This window comes from Citrus clementina, unplaced genomic scaffold (genome assembly GCF_000493195.1).
Source record: "Citrus clementina cultivar Clemenules unplaced genomic scaffold, Citrus_clementina_v1.0 scaffold_4, whole genome shotgun sequence".
Taxonomy (NCBI): domain Eukaryota; kingdom Viridiplantae; phylum Streptophyta; class Magnoliopsida; order Sapindales; family Rutaceae; genus Citrus; species Citrus x clementina.
In genome coordinates, this window is record NW_006262274.1 from 24,400,859 (window position 1) to 24,428,113 (window position 27,255).

Below are 27,255 nucleotides of genomic sequence, written 5' to 3' on the forward strand. Positions count from 1 at the left end.
CAAGGTTCTGGAATCTTTCAAATTTGCCCGTTTTCTTGTTAAAAAAGAATCTGAAACACTCCCAGACAGTGTGTGCATTGTATGTGCTTTTGGTTTTGGATTGTTGTCGGTGGCGTGTTATCAACTGAAACGTCATGGCACATTGTTTAGCAGTCCAAAAAAAATTTAACGGACAAATGTGGCAGAACAAAAATGACCCACTTGATGATTTTATTCACGTAAATTTTTTGGTGGGCTGAGTTTGCTGGGAATATAATGATATGGGATCTAATCTAACCAAAATGGTTAATGAATAAAATTACTATAATCTTTAATATATTTGATTTAGTAAATCCCTAAGAAGAATCTTTAAAAAGGGGGAGCACGTGTTGGGTTCAATTATACAGAAACTTTTGATCTCTTTCTGCTTTTGTTGTGACATAATTCCAATTTGGGGGATCCATTTGGCAAATTCGGCTCTCAAATTCCAAAATATGAAGGCAACCCTATTGAGAAATTACATTGCATTTACCTAACATGACTGAAGAAAAAAAAAAAAAACTTATCATTAATTATGTGAAACTTTTATTGATAATTAGGGATTAAGCTCAGAGCTAAGGCAGTTTTGTAAGAAATGGACCAAATGCCTTGAGTGTTCCGCCAGTCCCGCCAATTGACACGTACACGGTTTTCCTTTTTACAAAGTTATTATCGTTTAAAAAATTATCAGTTAGTAGTAAATGCTCGGGTGTTTTACTTTGATGGGATAGAAATTTAAGGGAAAAAAATATTTAAGCTTGAGAAAATCAAGAAAGAAAGTTTCTATTTTTATTATTATGGTCAAACTTTGTAGATTGTTATAAAGACTGTATGTAAAACAGTGTCCTAACGAAGCCGAAGACAGAGCCGGCTTTCTGCGTTCGCTCACAAACTCTTACCCTTTATCAGCTTAAAGTTATTTTTATTTCCTTCTGTTCTTGTTGGATTCATTTGCTTTGTGCTAAGTGGATATATCGTGAAGGTGGTTTGTACCCAGATGGGATTGTTGTTTGGAATATTAACTGTTGTCTGAGTGTGAGAAAAAAAATCTGCTTTTTTTTTTTTTTTATAAGGATTTGAAAGATTTGATTTTTATTTTTTTTCCCTTTTTGTGTGGCGGGTTTGATTTCGGGAGATGGGTTGTTTTCCTTGTTTTGATTCGAGGGAAGATGAGAAGTTGAATCCAGAGAAAGAACCCGATGATCAAAAGCAAGGACAACCAACGGTCTCCAATAACATTTCCAGATTGCCTTCTGGTAAGTTTTATTCATTTGCTTTATTAATTAATTTATTTTTCTGTATTTTGTTCTTATTATTGTGTTTTTAGTTATGGAATAAATTGATCGGATCTGAGTATCTCTGATTTGTTACTGATCTTAGTGCTTTATTCAATTTGTTTATTTGGTTTTTCACTGTATCATCAATAATCATGGTTAGATTTTGGAGATAGTATCATTCTCGTACTTTTTGGATTATTAGTCCGTTGGTTCTTTTGATAAAGTATTAATTGATTAATGAGATCTCCTAACGAATTTGATAAATTGGGTTGATCTGATTTGTAATTGAGCTATTGAAAGACAAATTATATGTGTTTAAAGTTTAATTTAGTAAGTAGAAAATTCCAGTTTTTGTGAAATTATCTTGTAACTAACTATGATTGGACAAATGGTAGTGAAAGTGTATCGTCATCACTCCATGAATTGGGTCATGCTCTTATGGGATCACTGCACTTTCTTCTTTTTACCGTTGTGGTAGAATTTATGTTCTTGTTAGTCTTTTACAATTTAAGGGGTTAATATTTGTCCTCGGATTGCTTAGTGTTGATAAGACAATAAATACAGATCCGTTATTCTCTGTTTTGGTTGACTTGTAGGAAGAGACAGACTTAGATCAAGAAGTAATGGAGTCTCGAAAAGGGAATTGCACCTTCCCAAAGATGGGGCTGGTGTCAATATTGCTGCTCAAACATTTACATTTCGTGAGCTTGCTGCTGCAACAAAGAATTTTAGACCAGAGAGTTTCATAGGGGAAGGAGGATTTGGACGTGTGTACAAGGGGTGGCTTGAGAGCACTGGTCAGGTAAATTCTCCTATGTTTGGTTTACTTTAACTTTGAAAATTCTGATTTGGATGTTACAAGCAAAATAAACAATCTTGGAATCATACTTATCCCGATACAGAAAGGGGATGAGTAAGAATTTCTAAGTTGAACCTGTTATGATGATTGTAGCAATTTGAGGCAAAGTCCTTGGGCAGTGGAATGGATCCCAATAATTTTCCAGTACCTATTGTAATAATGAATTGGGGTTTAGTTCCCCCCCCCCCCCCCTCCCCCCCCCCAAAAAAAAGAACTAGGGTTTATGGTTACTGAATCACAAGGATACATGGTAATTAAATCGCAAAACCGTTGGTGGCATTTATATTATTTTGAAATTTATAATCTTCATTTAACAATCATGTAATTCTTGAGCTCATACCTGAGAATCTGTTATTAATACTTAGTAGGCTTACTGTTGTCTGTTATAGTCGATTTCTTAGGAGAACAGAGCTGTATTATCCATCATTCTGTTCAAAATCTGAATTTTTATTCAGTTCTGCTCTTGATTTTATGACAACCTAGCTAAAATTTAGTGTATATTTGTTTTGTGTTTTCAATGAGGTTGTTATTGCTCCACACATTTGCATTAGCTCCATTAGTTCTCTTGTTTTCAGTTGGAAGAAATGTAAAACCATATGTAGCCTAACCATGCATTTTGTTAGACAAATTACTTCTTTGTTTGTCTTTTTGGGGGAAAAAAAAGTAACCGATCAAATTAAACATAGCAAATCATACTAATTTCAACTAGATATTGATAATTGTGGGACAAATTGTAGTGAGAAATTTCAGTAACATGCCTCAGTTGTTTCTGTAGCTTCTTTTTTTGTTTGAAAAGTTTTTGATTTCTTGTAACCGTTCTTGCCTTCTGCAGGTCGTTGCTGTCAAGCAATTGGATAGAAATGGCCTTCAGGGTAATAGGGAGTTTCTTGTGGAGGTCCTCATGCTTAGCCTTCTTCATCACTCTAACCTAGTGAACTTGATTGGATATTGTGCTGATGGGGACCAACGGCTTCTTGTCTACGAATTTATGCCTTTGGGATCCTTGGAAGATCACCTTCATGGTAAGTTTGTGTCGCATCTACCCCCCCCAACCCTAAAAAAGATAAAAAATAAAAATCAGAAGTCCTTTTACTAGCCTGTTTGAGATGTTCAAGGGAATATTATGCCTGTGAAGCTGAGAAGGTGACAAAAAAAAAAAAATTGCTTCATACTTGTCCTTTCTATGTTGGGCTAATTCTTGTCCTTTGTGGGTTTATAGAATGCTTAGTTTTCAGAGCTATTCTTAATTCTAATTTTAGCTATTTTGAGATCCTTCTTTTATTGTTCCAAATCTGAAGATAAATTTTTAGTTCCCTTATTTTAGTAATCAAAGCTTTATTTTTTCATCTCATTACTTATGCTTTTAGGTGCTTTGGAGATGAATTGTATTAACCTGTTTGCTGCAGATGTTCTCTACATGCTGTAGTATAGAGAAAAGTAGAATTTGGTTTTGCAAAAGTTGGTACCAGTATCGGTGGTTATAACTAGAAGCAAGTTGGATACTGAGATTTAATAAATCAATTTTTATTTTTTTTGGTCGGGGGGTGGAGGGATAGCCAATTAGGAAGATGTTTTAATCTTGTTGATCACTTGCTTGCTGCCTGATGCCACGTGCTTTGAATTTTTAGCATTATGCTTCAAATGTAGATGGATGAGTGATCATAAGAGTTGAAAAGCAAAAAGATAAACTTGATAGCATTTTACATGTTTTTAATGAAACTGTGCAAAGTTATTGCGCACAAATGTAGCAATAAATTTAGTTTTATGTTCATGAACATATTCATTCTTTTTGGCCCTTTCACCCAGGCAGGTTATGTATTGAATATAAGTTTATTGACAAATTTGTTGATTGTTCCTGTTTAGATTTACCACCTGATAAGGAAGCACTTGATTGGAACACAAGAATGAAGATTGCAGCTGGTGCTGCCAAAGGTTTGGAATACCTCCATGATAAAGCAAACCCTCCAGTTATCTATAGGGACTTTAAGTCATCCAACATATTACTAGAAGAAGGATTTCATCCGAAGCTTTCTGATTTTGGGCTTGCAAAGCTTGGTCCAGTGGGAGACAAGTCACATGTGTCCACTAGGGTTATGGGCACATATGGTTATTGTGCTCCTGAATATGCCATGACTGGACAATTGACTGTGAAATCTGACGTCTATAGTTTTGGGGTAGTCTTTTTAGAGCTGATTACTGGACGAAAAGCCATTGACAGTACCCGACCACATGGAGAACAGAACCTTGTCACATGGGTAATATATTTATAAACATTTATTTCAAGTGCAGTTTACTTTACTGTTTTGCTAATTGCTATTTCTTTAATTTGTTCAGAAAAAGGCTGTCTTTTATTGTTAATGATAAGATTGATGTTGGTGGTTTCATGCATATACAGGCACGTCCATTGTTCAATGACCGTAGAAAATTTTCAAAACTAGCAGATCCACGACTTGAGGGGCGGTATCCAATAAGGGGTCTCTACCAAGCGCTGGCTGTGGCATCAATGTGCATCCAAGAACAGGCTGCCACACGTCCTCTAATTGGAGACGTGGTCACTGCCCTCTCTTATTTGGCAAACCAGACCTATGATCCTAATAGCCATAGAGGTGCTGGAGATAAGGATGACAGAAGAAACAGGGATGGAGCAAGGATATTTAAGAATGATGAGGGAGGAGGATCTGGACGCAGGTGGGACTTAGAAGGGTCTGAGAAAGAGGACTCCCCGAGAGAAACTGCTAGGATATTGAACCGGGATTTAGAAAGAGAGAGAGCTGTTGCCGAGGCCAAGATGTGGGGAGAGAACTTGAGAGAAAAAAGACGACAAAGTGCCCAAGGAAGTTTTGATGGCACTAACGGATAGTGCCATTGACCATGCCAGGCACCATTTTCCTCCTCTGGCTTCAACATGTACAACAATGGACTTGGTGCCAACATGCTTTTAAACTTTTTTCTCTGTTTATCAGTTTTTTTTATTTTACTTTCACTGGGCATAGGAGAAAAAAAGGATGATGATTATGAAAAAGCACAAATGAAGAGTGTACATTGTCTGTTAGAAGAGCCAAAGGAGAACAAGACGTATTTATAAAATTTTGAGAGTAAACACGTCTTGCTTCCTCATGTAGTTTCATTTAATCGAAACGTTCTGTTATCTGTACCTTGTACTGTTCTTCAATACAATTTACAAACTAATTGAAAAATTCTGTCAATCTGTTGTTCTGCAACTCATCGTTTATGTATGCACGTGTAACTTTCCAACATGTTCTACTGCTGAGGGCCATAGTTCAATGTACACGCACACAAGAAATCCAGTGCGAAATTTTTTTGACCAGACCAAATGATATGGTAGTGGTGTTCAACATGAAGTGGGCAATATCATTTACTATGCTACGATGTATATATATATATATATATCATAACATGAGCAACGTTGTTTAATTATTTATTATACTACTACTTTATATGTGAATTACTAACATTTAGTTATATTTATAAAGATGGGATGGTGCAATTTAGATATTTGAAATCAATTTATGTTATATTTATATTCAAATATTCAAATATTACTTATTTAATAAGAGGTACTTATTTATAAAGATGTGATGGTACAATTCAGATACCTTAATAGGAACAAATCATAGGTCTAATCATTTAACTAGTACATTGACGTTCTAACTGCTTTAGTATCACTATGATTGCTAATTTGTTTGCTTGTTCTTTTTGGGCTGTTATTTTCTACTTTCTAATTTTTTATGTGTTTACTAATTGGGAATAAGAATGAGAATGAGAAAATGTGATTTATAAACTTACCTTCTTCTAAAATAAAGAAGAGTAATGAAAATGAAATTTGAGTGAACCCCACAAATTTGAGAATGTGGAATAGGAAACTCATTTCTAAGAGGAAGTGGGAATGAAAATGGAGAATAGAAATAAGAAGTGGATTAATATTTGTACCTTTCTTGAAAATTAAAAAATCCTTTTTACTCCCATAATAATAATAATACAATTATTATTGTTGTTGTTGTTGCTGTCGTTGTTAGGGTTGGCAAAAACCAGGTCCAGGCCAGGTTTTGACTTGCCTGGGATCAGCCTGGATCGATACAATAGATGTGCGTACCCAGGTTTGTGCTCGATTTTTCTACATCCGATCCGGGTCAAGCCCGACACCTCCTGGGCACGAGTTTTTGAATCGAGCTTCTCTTACCCAGATATGAACCGAAAGAAAAAATGTACCAAACCAATAATTTAAATCTCTAACCTACCTAAATTTATTCAGTCTCGAACCTAAATTCATTCAATCTGTATCAAAATATTTAAATTTAGCAGCAATTACATTCAACATTCATAAGTTCAATTCAATAGCACAATAGTCACCAAATAAGCATCCAACATACATAAGGTCAATTTAACTTGTGGCTGCCCCCCTTTTCACCATCAGCTTTGTTACTTGAAAAGAAATGGAGGGGGGGCCAGGTGGGAAGATTTGTTTCTTGTGCTTTAAAAAAAAGGATTTGACCAAAAAAAAACCCAAAAGGGAAAGAATAGAAGAAATAAAAAGTGTTACTTTATGAGGGATTGGATGCTGCGAAGCAGAAGATTTGTAGAAGGAAAGAATGGCCTGGTTGGGAGTGTTGTTTGGTGATGGTTGCTGGAGGCAAAGAAGGGATGAAGGTTTGACAAATGGCAGCAAGTAATTTTATCTTAGATGAAGAAAAGCCATGGCTTGGAGTGTTGGAGCAGCAGCCAGCAGCACCACTTATGTTTGCTTAGTTTAGGGATTTTAGGGTTCGTTGGGATTTTGGCAATGTGTTATACTTATATGTATATTTTTATTTTAACTTATTAAAAAACCAAGCACGGATTCGAATTCCGAGTTTTTCGTCTTCTACCCGAGCCCATGCCTGGAAATGTGTGGGTACCAAATTTCAATACCCGGAACTACTTTATTTATATATGCGGTCCGAGTTTTGCCGGGACATGATTGGTCGCGTTCGAACAAGAACTGATCCGGGGGGTTTTATTGCCACTCTTAGTTATTTATTGTTAATATAATAATAATAATAATAATAATTGTTTGAAAGTAAATTTAGAATGATATTTTGGACTAATAACGAACGTAGTGCAAAATACGCTCGTTTATTGTTCTTTTTTCCTAAATATGACATATAATTCTCTAAAAACATTCTCTCTTTTCAACCTGATAATGACATCTAGTCCTAAGTCTCTAATTTTTATGCACTCTTTTTACTACTAACTTCCACTTTATAAATATCTCATTTAATGCATACAAAGGGGTCTCTCTCTCTCTCTCTCACTCCCTCCCTCCCCCATGTCTCGCTTCTGTTAACATATATGTTTCCATAATATTGATTTTGATGATAACAAATAAGATTAAGAATGATATATCTTTTAAGCTTAGATTGTTTTTATTCTTTTTAAATAAATCATTATTTTTACATTATAAAGGTTTTATATTTAATGGAAAAATGATTTTATGAAATTGATTGTTTTCATTCTTTTTAAATGAATCATTATTTTCACATTATAAATGTTTCATATTTAATAGAAAAATGATTTTATGAAATTGGTTGTTTTTCAAAGTTTATGGTTTAATTGAAACATTTTGAAAACTTTGAAATAAACAAGTATTGCTTGAAATTTTGGTGAAGGACTTATTTGAAAAGTGTCATAACATTTTGGGCTATAACATAATTTCAGAAAGTTTTGGGATTAACAAAGCATTACTTAGAAATTCTGAAATTGGACCTATTTGTAAAGTTTCATAACATTTTGGATTATAGTACAGTTTTGTAAAGTTTTGGGGTTAAACTGTAATTTCAAAAAATAGTGCACTGTGCAGGTTACTGTAGCAATCACTGTAGCAAACGGCTAACCGTTTATTTAAAAAAGGCTAACCGATAATTTCCAGAAAGCATGTTCTGCAAAGTATTGTTAAAATGATGATTCTGGAAACTAACGGTGAACCGTTTACTGAAAACGGTTAACCGATTATTTCCAGTTTGCTAACCTTGAACCGTTTAGTAGGAACGGTTAAACCAAATTTGTTTTGCAGGTCTCTGGAAATTAACGGCGAAAGGGTAAGCCTAAACGGCTAACCGTTTATTTGAAAATTGGTCCAACGGTAACTTTGACCAGCGTAAACAGTTAACCGTTAATGGTTAACGGCGAACCGTTTTCGGGCAGACAGTTTGTAACGGCTAGTTTTTCAGCTCCAACTATAAATAAGCTCAATCCAATTCAAACAAGAAGAATTCCAACGATCATCATTGAGCAAAATATAGAGAATACAACTTTCATTGAGCTTTAAATCTTTGTATTCATCTCATTCATTCACACATTGAGCTTTCACTTGTGATCAAACATATTGTGTGAGAGAGATTCATTTGTAATCTTTTTTGTAAAATCAAGTTAAAAGATTGTAAGTGTTGGGATACACTTGGGTTAAGAGATTGGGGATAATCTCTTGTTGTAAAGGTCCATTGACACCTTGGAAGTCAATTGTAAGCGTTTGAAGCCTTGGGAGGCTAGCTTAGTGAAATCCTCAAGCCCGGTGTGCTTGGAGGCGTGGACGTAGGCGGGGATTGCCGAACCACGTAAAAATCCTTGTGTTTGTTTTCTCTTCCCTTACTCTTTTAATATTGTTCATGATTGAATTTATTGTTTTCAATTTGATTAAGGCAATAGATTAAATTGTTGTGTGGTTTGCCTAGGATAATTTTTAAAATCCCAATTCACCCTCCTCTTGGGTTGCCTAGTTAGTATTTCAGCTTCATCTTTTAGATCATCACCCACTTCACCTTTTTTTGAAAGTCTTGTTTATTCTCTACCTTAATCATCTTTTCTACCATATTATCACACTTCATACCTTTATTCACCATCTTCATCTTTATCAACACCAGGCATCTCTATATACCTATATAGTTTGTGTTATTCATCTTGGATAATGTAAAATCTTACTTAACTTTTCATTTATATGGCAGATTGGTGATGATTTACTCATGTGGACGTAAGTCAAATGATGAACCACGTAAATATTGTGCATTTTTCGTTTTTATGTTTATTTTACTATATTTTCAATTTGAGGTCAAAATTATGAGCTTATCTTGGCTACCTCAGTCACGCTAAGTATTATGTGAGACCACTTTAACTATTCCTCTAGTACAACTGAGCTACTTCTAAATTCTCATTAGCCCATTATATTAACTTATACATGGCTCCACTGAACTCTCCTTATTTTTCCTCGTATGATCACTTCAACTCACAGTACATATTGTTTTAGCTCATCATCTAGTGTACCTTAGCTAAACCATCTGTCGAAAGCATCAGAAAAATACACCTAAACCCAAAGTTAGCACAAGCTTCCCTCAAATATAATTTTATTTGTTTGAATCAGATTTGAACTGCATTTAGTGAGAACCACCCAATTGGTTCGAATCAGATCTTAGCGAAAATTTAGTGAAAACAACAACAATAATTACTATTATCAAAATAATTAATACTTTTTATTATTATTATGATGATGATGATGATGATGATGGTCCTAATAATAATTGTTATTATTGATATAGTGATTATAATAATAATAATGATGACAATAATCAATTAACGTCAATTTAGTAATGGGAGCTGCAAAGTTACATTAGTTGTAACTTACATCTCACTAAAAATTAGTTTTCCAGTTTCCACAACCCCTTTGATTGCATGTATACAACAATTAGAGGTATAAAAAAACTATTTTTTAGGTGGTTGTATGTTACAACTGATGTAACATAGCAAGATCTTTAGTAATTTGTGATAATCTAGTTTCAATTTTATGATAAAATAAATACATCAATGACAATACAATTCTTTTCAATATGAATTTTTATAGCTAAAATAAATAATTTATTTTGATTCTAAAATATTCGGATTTCAATCCCCTACAATTGCTGGTTGATAAACGCACAAATTCTCTGCAAATAATTGTTTCCCTATTGACATTGCATGATTGATATGCTTGCAGATATTTTATTTAATATGCTAGGTTGCCTGAGATGCCACTTGGTAGCTTTATTTCCTTGTCTCTAATGGCTATCCAAGATATGTGTCACTTTCTTACTTACCCTTTTCATATTATTAAATTTCAGCATGCATGATTATCAGATTTTCGGTTTGTCAAATACTGTGCCAAGAACAAGACGATTGCAAGATTTCAAACCATCTCTCTTGCTCTCAGGACTGTATAATGCCAGTGGAAGCAGGAGGATAGAATTACGCGTGTCAGGTAACGAGTGGTGGATCGTTTACGGCTCTCTCTACGTTAAAGCACAATCAAAATGGACCGTCCTTGAAATGGGCCATGGCATATCTTAAGTGGACTCTCCTGACTCGCGCATCTTTTCCAGATGCTCAGCCCCTGCCTGAGGTTTTTCGTCGTTTGTGGCTACCCGCCAAAGAAAAGTGGGTTAAAAAAAAACCCGACACTCCACGTTTCATAATCCACGCGTGCACGTACGCCACACAATTTTTGGTCACCTGTTTCTCAAGATTCAGGAGCAATCAGCATTGTACTTGTAGGTACAAATTTTTAGGGTTTTGCTAAGTTTTATTTCAATATCTTATAACCCATGTAAAATAATGTAAAACTAGTGACATGGATAGTGGAATCCACTGATTTTTATATGGGTTGTAAATTATTTGAAATGTAACTTAACAATATCTTTTTTTTTAATAGTATCGTATTATTGTCACATGTATAACATTATTTAATTGATTTTTGTGTATTTCTATTTTTTGTACTTTATTGTCGCATATGTTTATGTAAAAGTTCATTTGTATTGATATTTTGTTCATGATTTTTAGTACGAGTTATCATTTGTTTTTAATTTTTTGACTATTGATCTATTAAATCTAAGTTACTAAAGTATTTAGTAAATATTTAGAGTTTAACTTTTACATCAAAATATATTGCTCGACTGTTAAAACTTTCATTTCAAAAGAGTTGGAGTCTAAAAGTCATGGCACTGTTACATCAAACGAAGACGAATCTATGTTAATGTAAAATAGAATAGAGAGTAAAGTTGATGTTTACGTATATTATTAATAACCCCTGTCGTCATCTCCAAAAAGAGTGATAATAATATATGATTGTAAATCTAAAAGAAACTCAACAATTTACAAGGGAGCAAACAGTGACAGTCACTGTATCAGTAACACCATGTTCACTTCATTAATTTAACAAAATTTTATTGGGAAAAAAAAACAAAAACAACAACAAGAAATCAACAACAAAAAGAGTAAAGAGTATTTTACGCGACGTCTTTGATTCTTGCAACTTTTGTAATTAACATAGAAAACGAAATGACCAAGAAGAGGCGCGCCGCACGGTCATTTTTTGTGTGAAAGGGCTTGATAATAAGTACAAATGAATCAAACAGCAACAGCACATCCATCATCAGTATTATTATTATCGTTATGCTGCTGCAGCTGGAGACCACTAGGAACTTCTAAGCTTTTCGGATTTCTTTGATCGGTCTCCTGATGATTCTCTTTTGGTCCTTGGTTAACATCAGTAGTGTCAGCATCATCAGGATGAATATCAACCGGGTACACTTCAGAAGCTCCTAAATTGCTCAGTACTACGATGCTCTTTAACTGTGCTTCTGGTAATTTTTTTTCCTCTATTATAACTTTGTTGGCGTTCTTGTATATCACATAAAGCAACATTTGAGTCAATCCTAAGAGGAACCCCACGATATTCGGGAGCTGTATGTATGCAAAGAAAGAACAAAATAATTAATGACACTGAAAGTGACTATTATAAAGGAGATTGTTGAACTATTCGAAAAGAGTTTAAAGCTTACAGCAACGCATATGTCTTTCTGAAAAAGACCGTAAGCGAACCACATAATTGCACTCAGCGTAAGAAAAAATGATAGGATGAATGGCATGAACTCAACACTTTTTGTTCGGATAACTTGTGCCTACAGAAATTAAAAAGAAAAAGGAAAGGAAAACAAAAAATAATTAAACTTAATTAGTAATTTTAAGCATAAAAAAGAAAATAAATTAAAATAAGCATCATTAATCGAATTAATTAATAGTACTTACAACAATGCTTAAGGGTGCTGCAAAGACACTAACAGAAACGGCAACACAAATCCAACCAAGAATTAGGATCCGAGTTGAATCGGTTGCAAGAAAGTGTGTGAGAAGAAGAATCAAAGAGAACACTCCAACGTTCATCGAAACAAATAGTTTGACAGTTGAGTTCTGCAGGTTAAAAAAAATCAAGATTATAATTAAGAATACAATAACATTGAAAAAAAAAATCAGCATGCATGCATACTCTATATATGTATATATAACACGGTAATTGGTAATTAAGTGATTGATAGTGTATAATTAATTACCCGGCTGCCTTTTGGGGCATAAGTGATGAAGAGGATGATGTAAATAGTCTCAATGACACATCCAAAGCAGTTGATGGTAACGAGAAGGAAAGCATTTTGTTTCACAAGCGCATAGTAGAACCACAGCATTGAGCTGAACAATGCTACCAGATAAGGCAGAGACTGGAAGCTCTCTGTTGATTTTTTTCTGTAAATTCGGTAAAATGTTGGCCTGCAAAAATAATAAAGCTATTAGCCAGCGTTACTGGATTATTAATATATGTTACTTTCGATGTACAACAAATTTATACTTACACCGGAGCCAGGTACACGAGGAACGAGATAATGTTACCTGTTGATACATCAAATAGAGAAAACAATAAACGATTAGTTTCGGCTTATAATTAAGGAAAAATTAATTAAGAGAACTACTTGCTAATGGAAACACCATTTGTATGGTTGAACTGAATTTTAACTAAAAAATATATACAAAAGAAAAGATTAATCATATCTTTTTATGAGGAAGGTCAGTCATCATTCTGACCACAGCCACTTAAAATTAATTGAGTGGAATATTGCAAAATATATATAAACCATGCCAAAACTAGATGTTTGAGTAATGGAAACGAGAATTCATATGACTCAGAAATATGGCTGCTTTCCTTTTTCTGAAAGGAAAAAAAAAGGGGACCAAAAAGGACCAAAATGAACAAAAATGGAAGGCGAAGGTAAGCAGACATGTTATTTGTTTTACCTAAGATGCCAAATGCAACTCCCCATTGATGGTGATCGAACATTATGGCCATTTTCTTAGCAAACAAAAAATGAATTTTGAACACTCAACAACGAAATTTGAGCAGAAGATCAAGCAAGGGCCTCGATCTCAAAGAAGATACTATGAAACCCTAGCTCAATTTCTTAAAAGAGGCCAAGCACCCTCAATCACACATGCAAAGCAAGCAACTCGAGGATGATATTAAAGGTTCATTGAGGTGCTTTTTATATAGAAATGTTAGGGAGGGGAGTGTGCGTATAGAATTCATTGTGGTTGCATGACAAGTGGAGCATTAGTAGGTGGCATTGCTTAAAATCATTTACCCAACTATATTTCCACCCCGACGGGCCTCCTTAGTCGCGTGTGGTTCACGCACTCCCACCGTATGGCTTACATTAAAGCTTCTAGTGTTTTCGAAATTTACAGTCCCATTATTGAGAGACTCCCACATCACATTTCCTTTCTATGTAACACATTAACATGACGTTTTTATATTCTCTATGATAAAATTTTCCCATTTAAATCACCTTCAATGATTCCGGTGAATCATCTTTTTTTGAATTTCATGCTAATCTAATTTTGTTATGCACAAAATAAAGAGTTGTGATCGGTAATCATAATTATAATATATAATTTTAAAATTACTTATTTAATCGTCTTCGTCGAAAAGTAAAGGGCGTTACTTGTTCATCAGCACATTCGTTTTTCATGACAACAATTACTTCGTGCCATTATAATTTGATTGAATATTGGGTCACGCGCGGTGTGAGATAAGATTTTTACGTTACTCGGACACCACCACAAACTGCAAAGGTGTCCCAAGTAGGGCTGCAATTCACGTGACCTGAAAAACCACTCTCTTTTGAGCCGTTTCTTTAACTCTTAAAATGATTATAAAAAAAAAAAAAGAAATAAATTCAGAAACCCTGAAGAATGAAACACGCCATGCTGCGTTAGCCCTAGAATGAGTTACTTCTATTCTGTTGTTATTTATTTGTTTGTTTGCGTTTTTTTTGCATGCAAAGGTTTCGTGTGAGAGATGGGGATCTCCATCTCATCATTACTTTTTTCTCGTTCAAGCCTTTTGTTATAATTTCTTCAGTTATATGAGGCAAGATGTATGGACAAAAAATATGACCTATTAACAGCAATGATTTGTTGCTATTCCTTTTTTTTGTTCTTATTATATGAATGGTTACTTCTTTTCGAATGCTAGCTAGGTGGAGTCTGAAGATCTTGCCAGATTCATGGCCCTCGCTCAAGAAGAGTCTTGATCGTTTCATTTCTTTCATGTGTATTAAAACGACACGGAAACCTTAATTTATTGGTAGAACCTTAACGTTTGAAGGGTAAACACTAAACAAGCAAAGTAACCATCTTTTAGTTTAGACCATCGCGGTTAACAACGCATATCCAACAATCCGTGGCTCTTTTCGAAAATCCAATCTCACCACTGCATAGATCGCAAAATAAATTTTTGAAAAAATTTCAAGAGTATGTTCAATTTTTTAAAAGGAAGAATTCTAACAACAAGGGGTTAGCGTAGCTACTTCTAAGACGTCGAGGGTGTATCTACAATTAAGTTAATCTCCAGTGTCAATTTCCATCAATCAAATGATTTGGTCTTTCCCATTTCATGGAAAGACAATATTGCAGCAAGCCAGCAACGCACCTCAGCCACATTCAGATTTTGTAGGCTAAATTTGTTGCGTCCATAAATAATTATTTTCTTTTTCTGGGTTATCAGTTTATCATGATAAATATGAGAAAAGGTGGAGATCTCTTTCAGTTGGTTAATTTTAGATTTGTCTGCTCTCTGACATGAGTTACTGACACGAGTTACGGCTATAGTTATATAATAGGTGATTAATCATTCATCCTAGAATCCCACTATCGCAATCGATTTTAAGATAATCATAAGGCAATTCATGGTTTAAATAAAAAAAATGGTTAATCAACAGCGCTTTTGGTCCATTGAATGATGAAATCGATGGCTACTGTACTGGAAATAATACCAATCAACCTGTACCTGCATGAAAGATACTGCTCGCAATGATATGAATACTGCTGGGGTTTGCATCATTGATCGACATTTAAATCATGAATATCTTTTGTAGTAGTATCAAACATCAGCCGAAAGCGTAACGCGTGTCGACATTTATTATATTGATGTGAAAACATCTCCTATAATTGAGGCGATATTCCAGTTGTAGCTGGCGATTCAGATCAGAGCAACAGTGCTTATGAATTCTCATCATTAAATTTGAGTCAAAGACAAATCGATATTCGATTAGTGGCTACAATATTTTAGTGTCCCTCCCTCATATTTTGAGCCACTTCACCATTAATTCATCATTGAGAGAATGAGAAGGTGGTGGGGCAAAACATGACAACGACGAGAATTAATTTTATACATTTAGAAAAAGATTAATTAATCAAGCTACCACAATTTTACAATTAAAACATGCCAATTTTCACGATAAACATGCAGAAATCCTGTGTTTAAATTTGATTGAGAATCTTGTCATGAAGTGTACAAATGCATGCATAGATTAAAGGTATCGATGATGGCTTAATGCTTTGATTACGTGCAAGGTGGAGGACTTGATTTCAGCTTAATTTGTGCAAACTTTTAATACGTTTCGTCCATGACACATCATTCTTTGTGATAGGTTAACGTAACTAGTAAAGTGAATGAATAATTGATCATTCGAGGTCATCAAAGAAATAAGAAATTGCCATTGAAGTGAAAGCTGTGTACCCCACCCTAATCATCAACCTAGTAAGCTTCCGTACACTGTACACAACTCTCTCTTTCAATCATTTGCAAAGTGATAAGCTTCTTATTCAATCTTCTACCAAACATATCACCCAATTGCATTCATCATTTAATTGGGGAAAGAACGAGCATCCGCTGGACGGCCAAAATGGAATGGAGTGTTGGCATGGGGTTTAGGCAATTTGAATTCTATTTTAAGTCAATTTCAACCCACAGATATTTATAAAAAAACATTAATATTAACAAAAATTGGTTCTATGGTGTAGTGGTTAGCACTCTGGACTTTGAATCCAGCGACCTGGGTTCGACTCCCGGTAGGACCTTTTAGTAGTTTTTTTTTTATCCTTAAATTTGAATTTCATGTGTTATTAGACTCCCCATTTTCATTCAGTTTTCTCGCCTTTTTCACATCAGCCAAACAGATGGAAGAGAGTTACAAATCGATAAAAATCGAGGGAAAAACTCCAAATTCTCGAGTCATTTATCTGTATCTTAACCGTCCATCGCAACGCAACGCACTATCACGTGAATTCTTCACTGAATTCCCTAAGGCCTTATCTTCCCTCGACCAAAATCCTAACGTCAACGTCATCGTCCTCTCAGGCACCGGCGACCACTTCTGCTCCGGAATCGATCTGAAAACACTAAGTTCCGTCACCGACCATTCCACTTCCACCGACAGCGGCCGCTTCTCCGAGAAGTTCCGGCGAGATATCAGGTTCTTGCAGGATGCGGTAACTGCCATCGAGCGATGTCGGAAGCCAGTCATCGCTTCTATCCGCGGGGCGTGTATCGGAGGCGGCGTCGATATTGTCACTGCCTGTGATATTCGGTTCTGTTCAAAAGATGCTTTTTTTTCGGTCAAAGAGGTTGACTTGGCTATCACGGCAGATCTCGGGACTTTACAGAGGCTTCCGGCGATTGTCGGGTATGGTAACGCGATGGAATTGGCGTTGACGGGTCGTAGGTTTTGGGGTTTGGAGGCTAAGGAGTTGGGTCTGGTTTCTCGGGTTTTCGGGTCAAGTTATGAATTGGATCAGGGTGTCAGGCTTGTTGCTGAGGGTAAGTTGGTATTTTTCAGCTCTTTGTTTTATTTATATTTTTTTTTAATCAGTATTTTGGAATTCCTGTCCTGTGCGAATGGTTATTACTTATAACATTTCTACTCTATTTAAGGATTTCAATTGAACAATAACTTTAAGTTGAAAAAAAAGAAAACTAAGGATAGTTTGTTTGTTCTGCAAAATTCATCTCTCTCTCTCTCTCTCTCTCTCTCTCTCTCTCTTTCTCTCTATATAGATAGATAGATAGATAGGTAAATAATAGTTGTAAACAAGTAGCATAGCATTTTATTTCCAATATTTGTCCGGGTGGCAATGAAGTGTGTGTGCGGACAGTCAATTTTAAGTTGCCAATGTAATAATAAGACTGCTCAACAAACATTTTATAATTTTATTGGAGAGTTCATAACTCCTCACTAGTCAATTTGTGCTGAGCTGAGAGACTGCTGTTTGATAGGAATTGCTGAAAAATCTCCTCTTGCCGTCACCGGGACAAAAGCGGTTTTACTGAGAAGCCGAGAGCTTACTGTGGAACAAGGGTTAGATTACGTGGCAACTTGGAACTCCGGTATGCTTCTGTCCGATGATTTGAAGGAGGCAATGTCTTCAAATATCCAGAAGAGGAAGCCTGTTTTTGCCAAGCTCTGATGTTATTATTACCCCTTTCTTCCTTCATTCATACTTGGGATTGGCCTTTTGGAAGGTGCTTTTGAAATTGAGGTGCCGTATCTTTTAAATTACATCTGCTGTGGAAAAAAAAAATTATAATTATAAATAATAATTTTAATGAAATTATTAAAGATATAATAGATTTTCTATTATAGAAGTAAAAAATTATATCAACATATTTTTTAAGTTACAGCAGTTAGTGTTTACTAAATATTTTGGTACTGTAGTTTTTAAGTTACAGCTGTCCAACCTTAATTCCAAACGCACCCTTAATTAGATAATACTGTGTCTTTGAGAAACACCTCTATGTCATCAAATCTTGTATCTTTTGCCCAATAATTAGATTTATAGTGCGTGTGATTACCAATTTATAGTCAGAATGGGCTAGAATGAGAATGGATTAGAATCGAAGTGGGAAATGAGAGTCGAAATAAATTATTTACTTTAGTTTTATGAATCTAAATTAGAATGAACTATATTGTCATTGATATGTTTATTTTATCTTAAAATTAGAATGAATTATTACAAATTCTTAAAATGACCTTAATTGATTTATTTCATTATTTCTTATAATAATTTTAATTATTATTATTATTATTATTAATTTCACTTCTGTCCTCAAATAAAATAACAATAATAATAATAATAATAATATTATTATTATTATTGTTATTTTATTTGAGGACAGAAGTGAAATTATAAAATTGGGTGGGAAAAATGAGAAGTTCAAATAATAGGAAGTTGATTCCTTACCCTTTCATTGGAATCAAGTTTTCATTCTTTAATTTCAAAAACATGTGAATTTTAAATATTTTACTCTCTTTCCTATCTCTATTTTAGTAAATAAACACCATCAATTATTTTCACTTTAAATTTTGATTCTCTAGTCTGTTAAGTAATCGCATCATTAAAATCTTTTGCTCTTTCTCCACTTCCTCGTTTTTCTTCTTTTATTTATTTTGGTGCTCCTAGCCCATTGGGCCGATCTTACTCATTATTTTTTAGGTTTGTTGGACATTAAACAAGGCCCTGGCAACAAAACTTCTTATGGCCCGTAGGCTTTGCTCATTTTGCAGAGCAAGCATCTACAGCGGTGAAAATTTTGTCAAGAGCTGCCGACGACGACAAGTCAAAAAACTGTCACCTCAGCTCCAAAAGAGCATGAAGCCACGAACCATCTAAAATCTCAAATGTGAATATGTAATAGTTTTTTCTAAGCAATAATTTTTGTTATGTTTTTGTTCCTTTAAAATTTTTCCTTTTTTTAATTGTTAAAAAAAAAAAAAAAAGCTGGCCAACAACAACGTCAGAACGCCGACATACCACAATTAGAATTTAGAAAATAATAAAAATACTTTTATCTTTTTGTCAATTTTTTTTTTTTTAAACTGATTTTTAAAGTTTTCTTTTCAAAAAAAAATTGCTCACCATTATCTACACCTTTTGCATCAAACTCAATGGGAGATATTTTAATACCCAATCACCATACTCTCTATTCAGTAACGTATATCCGATAACTCGTGATTTCATTTCACATACTGTGAATTTAAAGATTAGAACTTTATTGAGTAAATGGTAAGCTGGTTTTGAATCAAATGAGAATATAGAATATGATAGCTTATGAACAGAATGTTGAGGGACCAATAAATGTGAAAACTAGATTTGTAATCTATCAATTGAATTCGAGGCTGAAAATTAAGGGGAGCTTTTCTGCTCATATGCAATTGAACGTGTTGCTAAAAAAAGGGCATCGAATGAGATCTTTCAAATTTAAACCTTAACATCCAATTTCAGCTGTGACCACGCAAAGTATCTGTTCCCGTTTTATTTATTAATCTCAGTTGACATATCAAATTCACGATCTCTCGAAAAATCTACAAGTTCTGTTGCAAGGCACTACCCGACCAACCATTGTAGCAGCAGCAGTCTGCTTTCGGCGGAAGCGGAAAGGAATCGTCTAATGGACTTTAAAGTCTAACAGAAGAAGAAAAAGGAGTCATTCCACTACGCTCACCGTCGCTAATTAATTAATGATGAAATTGAGAATGCCCATCCCAGGAATGGACTAGCACTTTCCTGCTGGCTGTTGTTGATGAGTTTTAAATATTGTGTTCGATTATTTAATTTTTTTTAATTTTTTAATTTTCACTCTCTCTCGATCTGGAAACTTCTTCGTTGTTGCTTTCGATGATCTCCCTGTTTCTGGAAAAATCTATCACATTTGTAACATATAACAGTTTCGCCCTTTTATGTGTATAAATCCTTTCGGCTTGCGGGTTAAAGTTTGTCTTATATTAAATTCATTTCTACGATGGTCTAGAAGATTCAACCATGAATGCCTCAACCGTTGAATTAAAATCTTCCTCGTCAACCATCATTGCACGGTCCAAAAAATTCTCGAGAATAAGAATCTTCACGGTCCCAAACATCATTAATAGAAAGAAAAAAATTAAACTATATACAGTCTTTTGACCTGTAGCTCCAAACACGCCTTCCATTCCATTTACTAGCAAATCCAACGTTCTATCGCATGGTTGTTTCACCCGCATTTTGTGTTTATTATAGAAATTTGTCTTTTGACATGATATGTCAGAACAATTTTAGTAATAAAATAATAATATCCTTAAAATAAATAAATAAAATTTTCCCATGTCACATGCCTTAATAAAATATATTTATATTACGTTGATTCAAAGTACTATAATGTATCATATTCAATAAAAAAAAATTTTTAAAAAGTTCTATAATGTCTCAATCACAATGCTAAAAAATTTACAGTATTTATAGGTACCATTAAATTCACAATCAAATTTTATTATGTCATGTGTCTAACATCGCTGAAATAATAAAAGAGTACATAAGGAATTAAGGAAAAGCGAATTAGGAAGGATTCTATATAGAGGGATGATACCAAGAAAAAAAAAAAGTATGCTAACTATAATCATATATTTTTATATCACTCGTCTCTCTACTTTGCGAGGAGGTTAAAGCATTCTTTAAGATGAAAAATAGAGAGATCTAATGCTCTCCCGGATCACTGAGAGTGCGTTTGGGATTGAGATTAGGTAGCTGTAACTGTAGCTTAAAAGATATTGCACTAAAATATTCAGTAAACACTAGTTGTTGTAACTTGAAAGCTATATTAATATGATTTTTTTACTTGTATGATAGAAAATCTATTATATCTTTAATAATTCTATTTAAGTTATAACACCTCAATTCTAAATACGACTTAATACTCTCTTAGTGCTTTTATAATTTTTTTTTTAACAACTAAAAAGCAAAACTCGGAGTTTTAGAAATCAAGAATGAGTTCAAATCCAACAACTGCAAGTACGAAGAAAACTGAGCTTCTTCAATATTGTTAATCCAATATTAGTTGAATAGTTGCACAAAATAAATCAGAAAAGGATGCGGAAATTTTGGGGAAAGAAAAATGAAGATAAGAAAGGTGGTGTGGCAGTGGCACATGTTAATTAAAACCAAATACGACACGTAACGCGGACACGCTTCCAGATATTGAAGGCCATACGTTGTTATTATTCCTGAACTGGAAAGGCCCAAAACCGAAACCCATTCACTTCAAGTTTTGCAAAAACTAAAAAAAAAAAAAAAAAAAACCAAAAGTTTAAAAAAAGTTAAAAAGCCAAGGGAATATTCGATTAAAAATTCGAAACCAACACTTTAAATGCGGCATTTTGTGTGTCACGTTCTAGCCAAAGCTCCAAATTCACGTCGCGTATTTTCTTATATTTCCCTTATCCTTTTCTTGAGTTCTTGCAAAAGCCAAAAATTAAAATAAAAGAAATGGCTCTCAAAGCCGTTCATGTCTCTGACGTTCCCAATCTTGATCAAGTTCCCGGAAATGTTACATTGAATTATCTCCACTCACCCCGCGTCTGCGAAGGTCAGTTTCTTTTATTAATTAATCCACAGGTTATTTATTTTCAAGTTCTTTAATGTTTTTGTAAATATAGAGAGGTCGCGTTAATTGATTTAAGTTTTTGGTTCCGAATGGGATTATATTAAAACACAGGGGTTAATGAGGATGGTGATGAGACAAAGAGTGGATATAAGTTTCCAAAATTTGTGGTGATGGGCCACAGAGGGAGTGGGATGAACATGTTACAGTCGTCCGATCAAAGAATGAAATCAATGAAAGAAAATACAATTCTCTCTTTCAATGCAGCCGCTCGTCACCCTCTCGACTTCATTGAATTCGACGTTCAGGTGAGCCTAAATCTTTTTCTCCGGCGAATCATTTTTTTCCTTTTTTTTTTTTTCTTTTTTCTTGGGGGGGGGGGGGGGTTAGTGGCGGCAAAATGGCATCCGACCGAGCCCCGTTTGTTTAGGGGATCGATTGCATGTGACTTCAGCTCGGTTCTTTCGCAGATTTATTGGATACACGTGTCTGGTCAACTCATACGTGTACTTTAAAAACAAAGTCTAATAAAGTAGCCGGTCAATTATCTCCAATCCAAATAATGGATTAATTGGTCGTTTATTTTGTTGTCACGGTCAGGCTCTTTATCCCCAATCCAAAAAACCGTGCTTGCTGTCTCTTCTGTTTCCCAGAATCCAAATATATTTAATAAATAATTAATGGGGACCGAATTTAGTTTCTGTGTAATTACTGTTAAATTTTAATCTCAATACAATACAAGGGTACTGATCTTGTTTACTTCCGTTCGTGTATCTTTGTTGCGCCAAGAACATGTTTGTCATGAACGAAACAAAAATATTTCTTGTAGGTGACGAGAGATGGCTGTCCGGTTATTTTCCATGATAATTTCATCTTCACCAAGGACGAGGTTACCTTTTGTTCAAACTTGACTGAGGATTTATTATTATTATTATTATTTGTAAACTTGATTTATGCTGATTAATTGTTTTCCTAATATTGGTGTTTAATTTAGGGTGAAATAATTGAGAAAAGGGTTACGGACATTACTTTAGCTGAATTTCTTTCCTATGGACCGCAGAATGACCCTGAAAATGTAAGTGTCATTTGGCTACTGGACTACCGGCTGCTACCTCCCTGTGCATAATTAATTATGTTCTATTCTAATTAAAATTAATGATGTATTGATTCTAATGGTTAATTAATGAACTTAATTCAGGTGGGGAAGCCTATGCTTAGAAAAACAAAAGATGGGAGAATATTTGAGTGGAAGGTTGAAAAGGACACTCCTCTATGTACATTGCAAGAGGCTTTTGAGAAAGTTGATCAATCCGTGGGTTTTAATGTTGAATTAAAGTTTGATGATCAATTAGTTTACACGGAGGAAGAACTCACGCATGCCCTTGAAGCTATCTTGAAGGTACACTTACAATTTCTTTGCATCAAACACTATTTGGTTAAATTCTAGCCATTGGGGTTATAATATAAATGTGTTAAATTCTGTGGAGCAGGTGGTGTTTGAACATGCCCAGGGCAGACCGATCATGTTCTCTAGCTTTCAACCTGATGCAGCGCTCTTGATTAGGAAACTCCAGAGCACCTACCCTGTAAGATTCAACCTCTCCTCTGCAGTTGCTTCTTGTCTGTGAAATAATCTAATAATTTACATTTAAGTAACATGACATTGGCAATTGGACTTGCGATTTGGGTCATATTCGAAATCAATGATAGCCCTGTGAATCATGGAGCATACTAATTACTGAATACTTTTGAGTTTCACGCCCACCAAATTCAAAAGTATAACATAGTGTCTTATGATTCTCTTGTGTAATAACCCGGATGCACTGATGTTATTGATCTAATATTGAGATTCGGATCAAAAACCAAATTAGTTATTTGAATTATATCTGAAGGTGCTTGCTAATGATGCTGCTGCTGCAATACAGGTGTTCTTCTTAACAAATGGAGGTGCCCAAACTTGCACGGACGTAAGAAGGAGCTCCTTGGATGAGGCCATTAAGGTGTGCTTGGCAGGCGGCTTGCAAGGAATTGTCTCTGACGTGAGAGCTATCTTTAAAAATCCAGGAGCAATTAAAAAAATCAAGGAGGCCAGGCTTTGTCTTGTATCATACGGGGAACTGAAGTAAGCTGCACATTTTGCACTTTGATTTTGAAGCAGTTGCGGAGTTTTAATCTTGGTTTCTGAATTTGCAGCAATGTGCCAGAGGTGGTGTACATGCAACGTTTCATGGGCATCGAAGGGGTCATTGTTGATCTTGTTAGCGAGATTACTGAGGCAGTCTCGGATTTCATTAAGAATGAGGAGGAGATTAAAGAAGAGATCGTCTTTGCTGAGGATGGGAAGCTCCTAGTCAAAAACAAATCCCCAATTCTCAAATGAGGAAATCTCATTCTTACTCAAGCTTATTACCGAACTCATACACCATTAACAGTGTAAAATGATGAAGACTCTTAGGCCCTCTTGTTGCCCCTCCGTACAACATTTAATTTGTTGTTTATGGTGAGTGGTAATTACCTTTTCTCTTGTATCATTTTGTACCAATTATGTATTTCTCAACTTTGTTGATTCGGAGAAGCTTAAAATTTGTAATCTTTGGACACAGAAGGAAAAAAAAAGAAAAGAAAAGAAAAGTAATACATTAGTGAAATCGTTTTCGAGTAATGATTTCAAATTGAGTAGCTATGAATTCATCATTTTAGTCAGTACATTCAAATTGGAGAGAGAGAGAGAATGGCGAAGTTATAATTAGAAGTCACAGGACCCGCCATCAACTACTTCGCGTTAAAAGTGTTTGGTGCCTGACAGAATTTTTCTCTTGTCATTTTGAACGTGAGGCAGATAATTTTTCCTGTGTCCGATGTTCTTCACTCCCGAAATTGTTCTCAACTTTCTCAAGAATTTTACTACTTCCCTCGATCCCTTGAATACCGAACAGAGCCTTAATGGCTTTAAGCCCATTCAAATTTTCAGCCCAATCTTCTCCCAGGAAAAATAAAAATTTTGAGCTCCAAGCCAACCATAATGGCCCAGAAATTTGGACAAGGCAAATTAAAACAAAAGGCCCAAAACACAGATTTTTTTGCCACTCTAATAAGATCGGTCATGTTTTCACACACACACTGCGTAACAAACAGGACCAATTTCTAAGACCTTCACGTCAAACAAAACAACATTTAATTCGTTGTTTACGGTGAGTGAGAGTGACCTTTTCCCTTGCATCATTTTGTACTAATTATGTCTTAGCTTTGTCAATTAGTAGAAGCTTAAAAGTTGTAATTTTTGGACAGAAAAGCAAAAAAATAAAAATAAAAACTTTAAAAAAAAAAAAAAAGGAAAGGAAGTGTAATACATTAGTGAAATGGTTTTCGAGTAATGATTTCAATTTGAGTAAGTTACTAATTCATCATTTTAGTCAGTAGATTCAAGTTGGATAGAGAGAGATTGGGGAAGTTATAATTAGAAGTCACATGACCCGCCAACAACTACTTCACGTCAAAAGTGAAAAGTGTTTGGTGCTTTACAGATTTTTCTCTCGTCATTTTGAATGTGAAGCGGGTAAATTTTCCTCTGTCAGATGTTCTTCAATTCCGGAATTGATCAACTTTCTCAAGAATTTTGCTACTTCCCCGAGATCCCTTGAACACCAAACAGAGCCTTAGCTACCTTGGGATTGAAACAATGGCTTTAAGCCCATTCAAATTTTCAACCCAGGCTCTCTCCTGTCAGGAAAAGTAATTTTTTTTTAGCTCAAGCCTCTACCATAGTGGCCCAGAAATTTGGTCAAAGCAAATTAAAACGAAAGGCCCAAAACACCGGTATCTGCCATTCTATCAAGAACTGCCGTGTTATCGCACACAAAGTGGGTAACAAAACAGGACCTATTTGGCTATTTCCAAGATGTTCACGTTAAAGCGTTTGCTACTCGAAAATTCATAAAGAGTTATGATTAACACTCATCCAGTGACCGGTGAGTGGTTCCCTGAATTATTAGTGTTTCGAGTGAGAAGATCTTCGGAGTTGCTTTTTGAAAAGCAAAGTTGTGAAAGCAAAAGTGCTTTATGAATGCACGCACATAGGAGTTGGAACCGAATCAAGTTAAAAGAAGACAGCACTTGGCTTCCGGTACTGGAATTTGTACCTTGTAAGTTTCGAAGAACATGTCAATACACGATTTGTGTAACTAAGTTACAATGCTACGTGAATTATGACGTCACACAAGCATGTTTTTTCCTAAGACTCTTTGGCCCCTTTTTTTTTTTCTTTTTTAACGAAGTTTCTGTGAAGGACGGCTTTCAGATTCGAAGCTCTGAAAGCAACTTTTTTTTTTTTTCTCTCTTTAACTTTTTGCTTTTGTTTTTGGAACATTTAAGTGCTTCTTGTTCATCACAACATGTACGTCTAAGCATCAAATCAAGTGACAAATTATACGAAATATTTTATCAGCTTATGTTCAAATTGATAATCATTAATTTGAAACTGATTAAAATCCATTCCAACCATTTTCCCTTTTTTAGCCACCCTGCAGGTTCATTAATTTTAACAATATCACGCGCATTCATCTTCTTTTTTTTTTTACCCAACTTCCTGTTGCCAAGCTAAATAATTATTCAATGACTTCCATACAATTGTCTCCTGTAAGCTTTGGCCTACACTAAATAAATTTTTATCAAGTGACACATCCATAATTTATGATAATATGTAGATTTATACATAACACAGCTGCTAACTAAGTCCACATACCCAAATCGCAATTAGTTTGGGGGAAAGAAAATTCTGTGGTACTAGTCTATCAGTAGGATTTTGTCATATAGTAAAATAATGGGTATGATATTTTTACTATTTAATCTATTCTGTCACGCGATAGAATACTATTAAACTGTCTGATATATGTCCTTATCTAAGTTTAGATTTTTGTGTGGTTTAAAGCACGAACAAAACTATAAAAACTCTTAAGTTGACATTTTTAGGTTCAAAACAATCTTAAAGGGCAGATCGGCATTTTAAGAAGTGAAAGCATGCGTTGATGCGAGGATGGTTAATTAAGCAATTTATTTCCTAATCAAATGGTTGGCAAGTTGCTGGGTTGCATCCGACAGTTGGCAATTTGGATGCAACACAATGCTGTTAAGTGTTAAGCTTGCGGGCACGGGTCCGCTTCAAAGTTTACGTAGTAAAATTGAGAAGGCTGGGGCTAGCTATTCAGCTTTAGCTAATTTGCTACTTATTCTGCAAGTTTGGGGTCTTGGTTCAACTTTAATGATGATTATATTTTGTCTCAAAATTCTGTCTTTCCTGTAACCGAAGAAATTAAGGCAGCCATCTTCTTATCTGCTTTTTGTATGTTGCTTTGCATATATTCTTTTGGAAAATTATCAGCCGTCTTTCTTCTTCTTGTGGGTTGACAATTTTTTGCTTGAATCTGAAGAAATTGGGCCAAAAATTTCCGTGATAAAGTTGTCTCTTTTGAAAGCCGTTTACATCATGACATATATGTAATGATGTGTAC

At 34.8% G+C, this 27,255-nt stretch overlaps 4 protein-coding genes and 1 non-coding gene across 9 annotated transcripts; 4 read left to right on the forward strand and 1 right to left on the reverse strand.

Moving 5' to 3' along the window:
• The first annotated feature begins 811 nt into the window (after nucleotides 1-811).
• LOC18044686 (serine/threonine-protein kinase PBS1) lies at nucleotides 812-5,435 on the forward strand. The gene is made up of 5 exons (XM_006438756.2): nucleotides 812-1,274; nucleotides 1,892-2,097; nucleotides 2,987-3,176; nucleotides 4,018-4,409; nucleotides 4,550-5,435. The coding sequence occupies exons 1-5, from the start codon at nucleotides 1,154-1,156 to the stop codon at nucleotides 5,012-5,014; spliced, it is 1,374 nt and encodes a 457-aa protein (XP_006438819.1). The 5' UTR covers nucleotides 812-1,153; the 3' UTR covers nucleotides 5,015-5,435.
• A 5,999-nt stretch (nucleotides 5,436-11,434) lies between these two features.
• On the reverse strand, nucleotides 11,435-13,514 carry LOC18044687 (bidirectional sugar transporter SWEET15). Its single transcript, XM_006438757.2, has 6 exons — nucleotides 13,297-13,514; nucleotides 12,858-12,894; nucleotides 12,564-12,774; nucleotides 12,262-12,423; nucleotides 12,015-12,134; nucleotides 11,435-11,916 (listed from the first exon to the last, which is right to left on the reverse strand). The coding sequence occupies exons 1-6, from the start codon at nucleotides 13,346-13,348 to the stop codon at nucleotides 11,581-11,583; spliced, it is 918 nt and encodes a 305-aa protein (XP_006438820.1). The 5' UTR covers nucleotides 13,349-13,514; the 3' UTR covers nucleotides 11,435-11,580.
• Nucleotides 13,515-16,347: 2,833 nt separating this feature from the next.
• TRNAQ-UUG lies at nucleotides 16,348-16,419 on the forward strand. Its single transcript has one exon. It is a non-coding gene; the product is annotated as a tRNA-Gln (tRNA).
• A 35-nt stretch (nucleotides 16,420-16,454) lies between these two features.
• On the forward strand, nucleotides 16,455-19,072 carry LOC18044688 (delta(3,5)-Delta(2,4)-dienoyl-CoA isomerase, peroxisomal). 5 transcript variants are annotated; one of them, XR_002906130.1, is made up of 3 exons: nucleotides 16,455-17,158; nucleotides 17,615-17,877; nucleotides 18,832-19,072. XR_002906130.1 is itself a non-coding variant. In XM_006438758.2 (2 exons), the coding sequence occupies exons 1-2, from the start codon at nucleotides 16,519-16,521 to the stop codon at nucleotides 17,803-17,805; spliced, it is 831 nt and encodes a 276-aa protein (XP_006438821.1). In that variant the 5' UTR covers nucleotides 16,455-16,518; the 3' UTR covers nucleotides 17,806-17,910. The 5 variants fall into 5 exon arrangements, 1 of the variants encoding a protein (XP_006438821.1); XR_002906131.1 differs by having other exon boundaries at nucleotides 17,615-17,860; nucleotides 18,832-19,071; XR_002906132.1 differs by having other exon boundaries at nucleotides 18,903-19,070.
• A 2,409-nt stretch (nucleotides 19,073-21,481) lies between these two features.
• Nucleotides 21,482-24,396, forward strand: LOC18044689 (glycerophosphodiester phosphodiesterase GDPD3). Its single transcript, XM_024186508.1, has 8 exons — nucleotides 21,482-21,733; nucleotides 21,863-22,056; nucleotides 22,578-22,637; nucleotides 22,743-22,823; nucleotides 22,947-23,147; nucleotides 23,239-23,334; nucleotides 23,674-23,870; nucleotides 23,942-24,396. The coding sequence occupies exons 1-8, from the start codon at nucleotides 21,634-21,636 to the stop codon at nucleotides 24,126-24,128; spliced, it is 1,116 nt and encodes a 371-aa protein (XP_024042276.1). The 5' UTR covers nucleotides 21,482-21,633; the 3' UTR covers nucleotides 24,129-24,396.
• The last annotated feature ends 2,859 nt before the right edge of the window (nucleotides 24,397-27,255 follow it).

Excerpts from the sequence above, each read along its gene's own strand:
- LOC18044687 (XM_006438757.2), bottom strand. The coding sequence starts at position 13,348 with ATGGCCATAATGTTCGATCACCATCAATGGGGAGTTGCATTTGGCATC. Across the intron at positions 12,895-13,296 it reads AGTTGCATTTGGCATCTTAG|GTAACATTATCTCGTTCCTC; the intron begins GTAAAACAAATA and ends ATGTATCAACAG. Across the intron at positions 12,775-12,857 it reads CTCGTGTACCTGGCTCCGGT|GCCAACATTTTACCGAATTT; the intron begins GTAAGTATAAAT and ends TTATTTTTGCAG.
- LOC18044686 (XM_006438756.2), top strand. The coding sequence starts at position 1,154 with ATGGGTTGTTTTCCTTGTTTTGATTCGAGGGAAGATGAGAAGTTGAAT. Across the intron at positions 1,275-1,891 it reads CATTTCCAGATTGCCTTCTG|GAAGAGACAGACTTAGATCA; the intron begins GTAAGTTTTATT and ends GTTGACTTGTAG. Across the intron at positions 3,177-4,017 it reads CTTGGAAGATCACCTTCATG|ATTTACCACCTGATAAGGAA; the intron begins GTAAGTTTGTGT and ends GTTCCTGTTTAG.
- LOC18044689 (XM_024186508.1), top strand. The coding sequence starts at position 21,634 with ATGGCTCTCAAAGCCGTTCATGTCTCTGACGTTCCCAATCTTGATCAA. Across the intron at positions 22,057-22,577 it reads TCATTGAATTCGACGTTCAG|GTGACGAGAGATGGCTGTCC; the intron begins GTGAGCCTAAAT and ends TATTTCTTGTAG. Across the intron at positions 22,824-22,946 it reads CGCAGAATGACCCTGAAAAT|GTGGGGAAGCCTATGCTTAG; the intron begins GTAAGTGTCATT and ends AACTTAATTCAG.
- LOC18044688 (XM_006438758.2), top strand. The coding sequence starts at position 16,519 with ATGGAAGAGAGTTACAAATCGATAAAAATCGAGGGAAAAACTCCAAAT. Across the intron at positions 17,159-17,614 it reads TGTCAGGCTTGTTGCTGAGG|GAATTGCTGAAAAATCTCCT; the intron begins GTAAGTTGGTAT and ends GCTGTTTGATAG.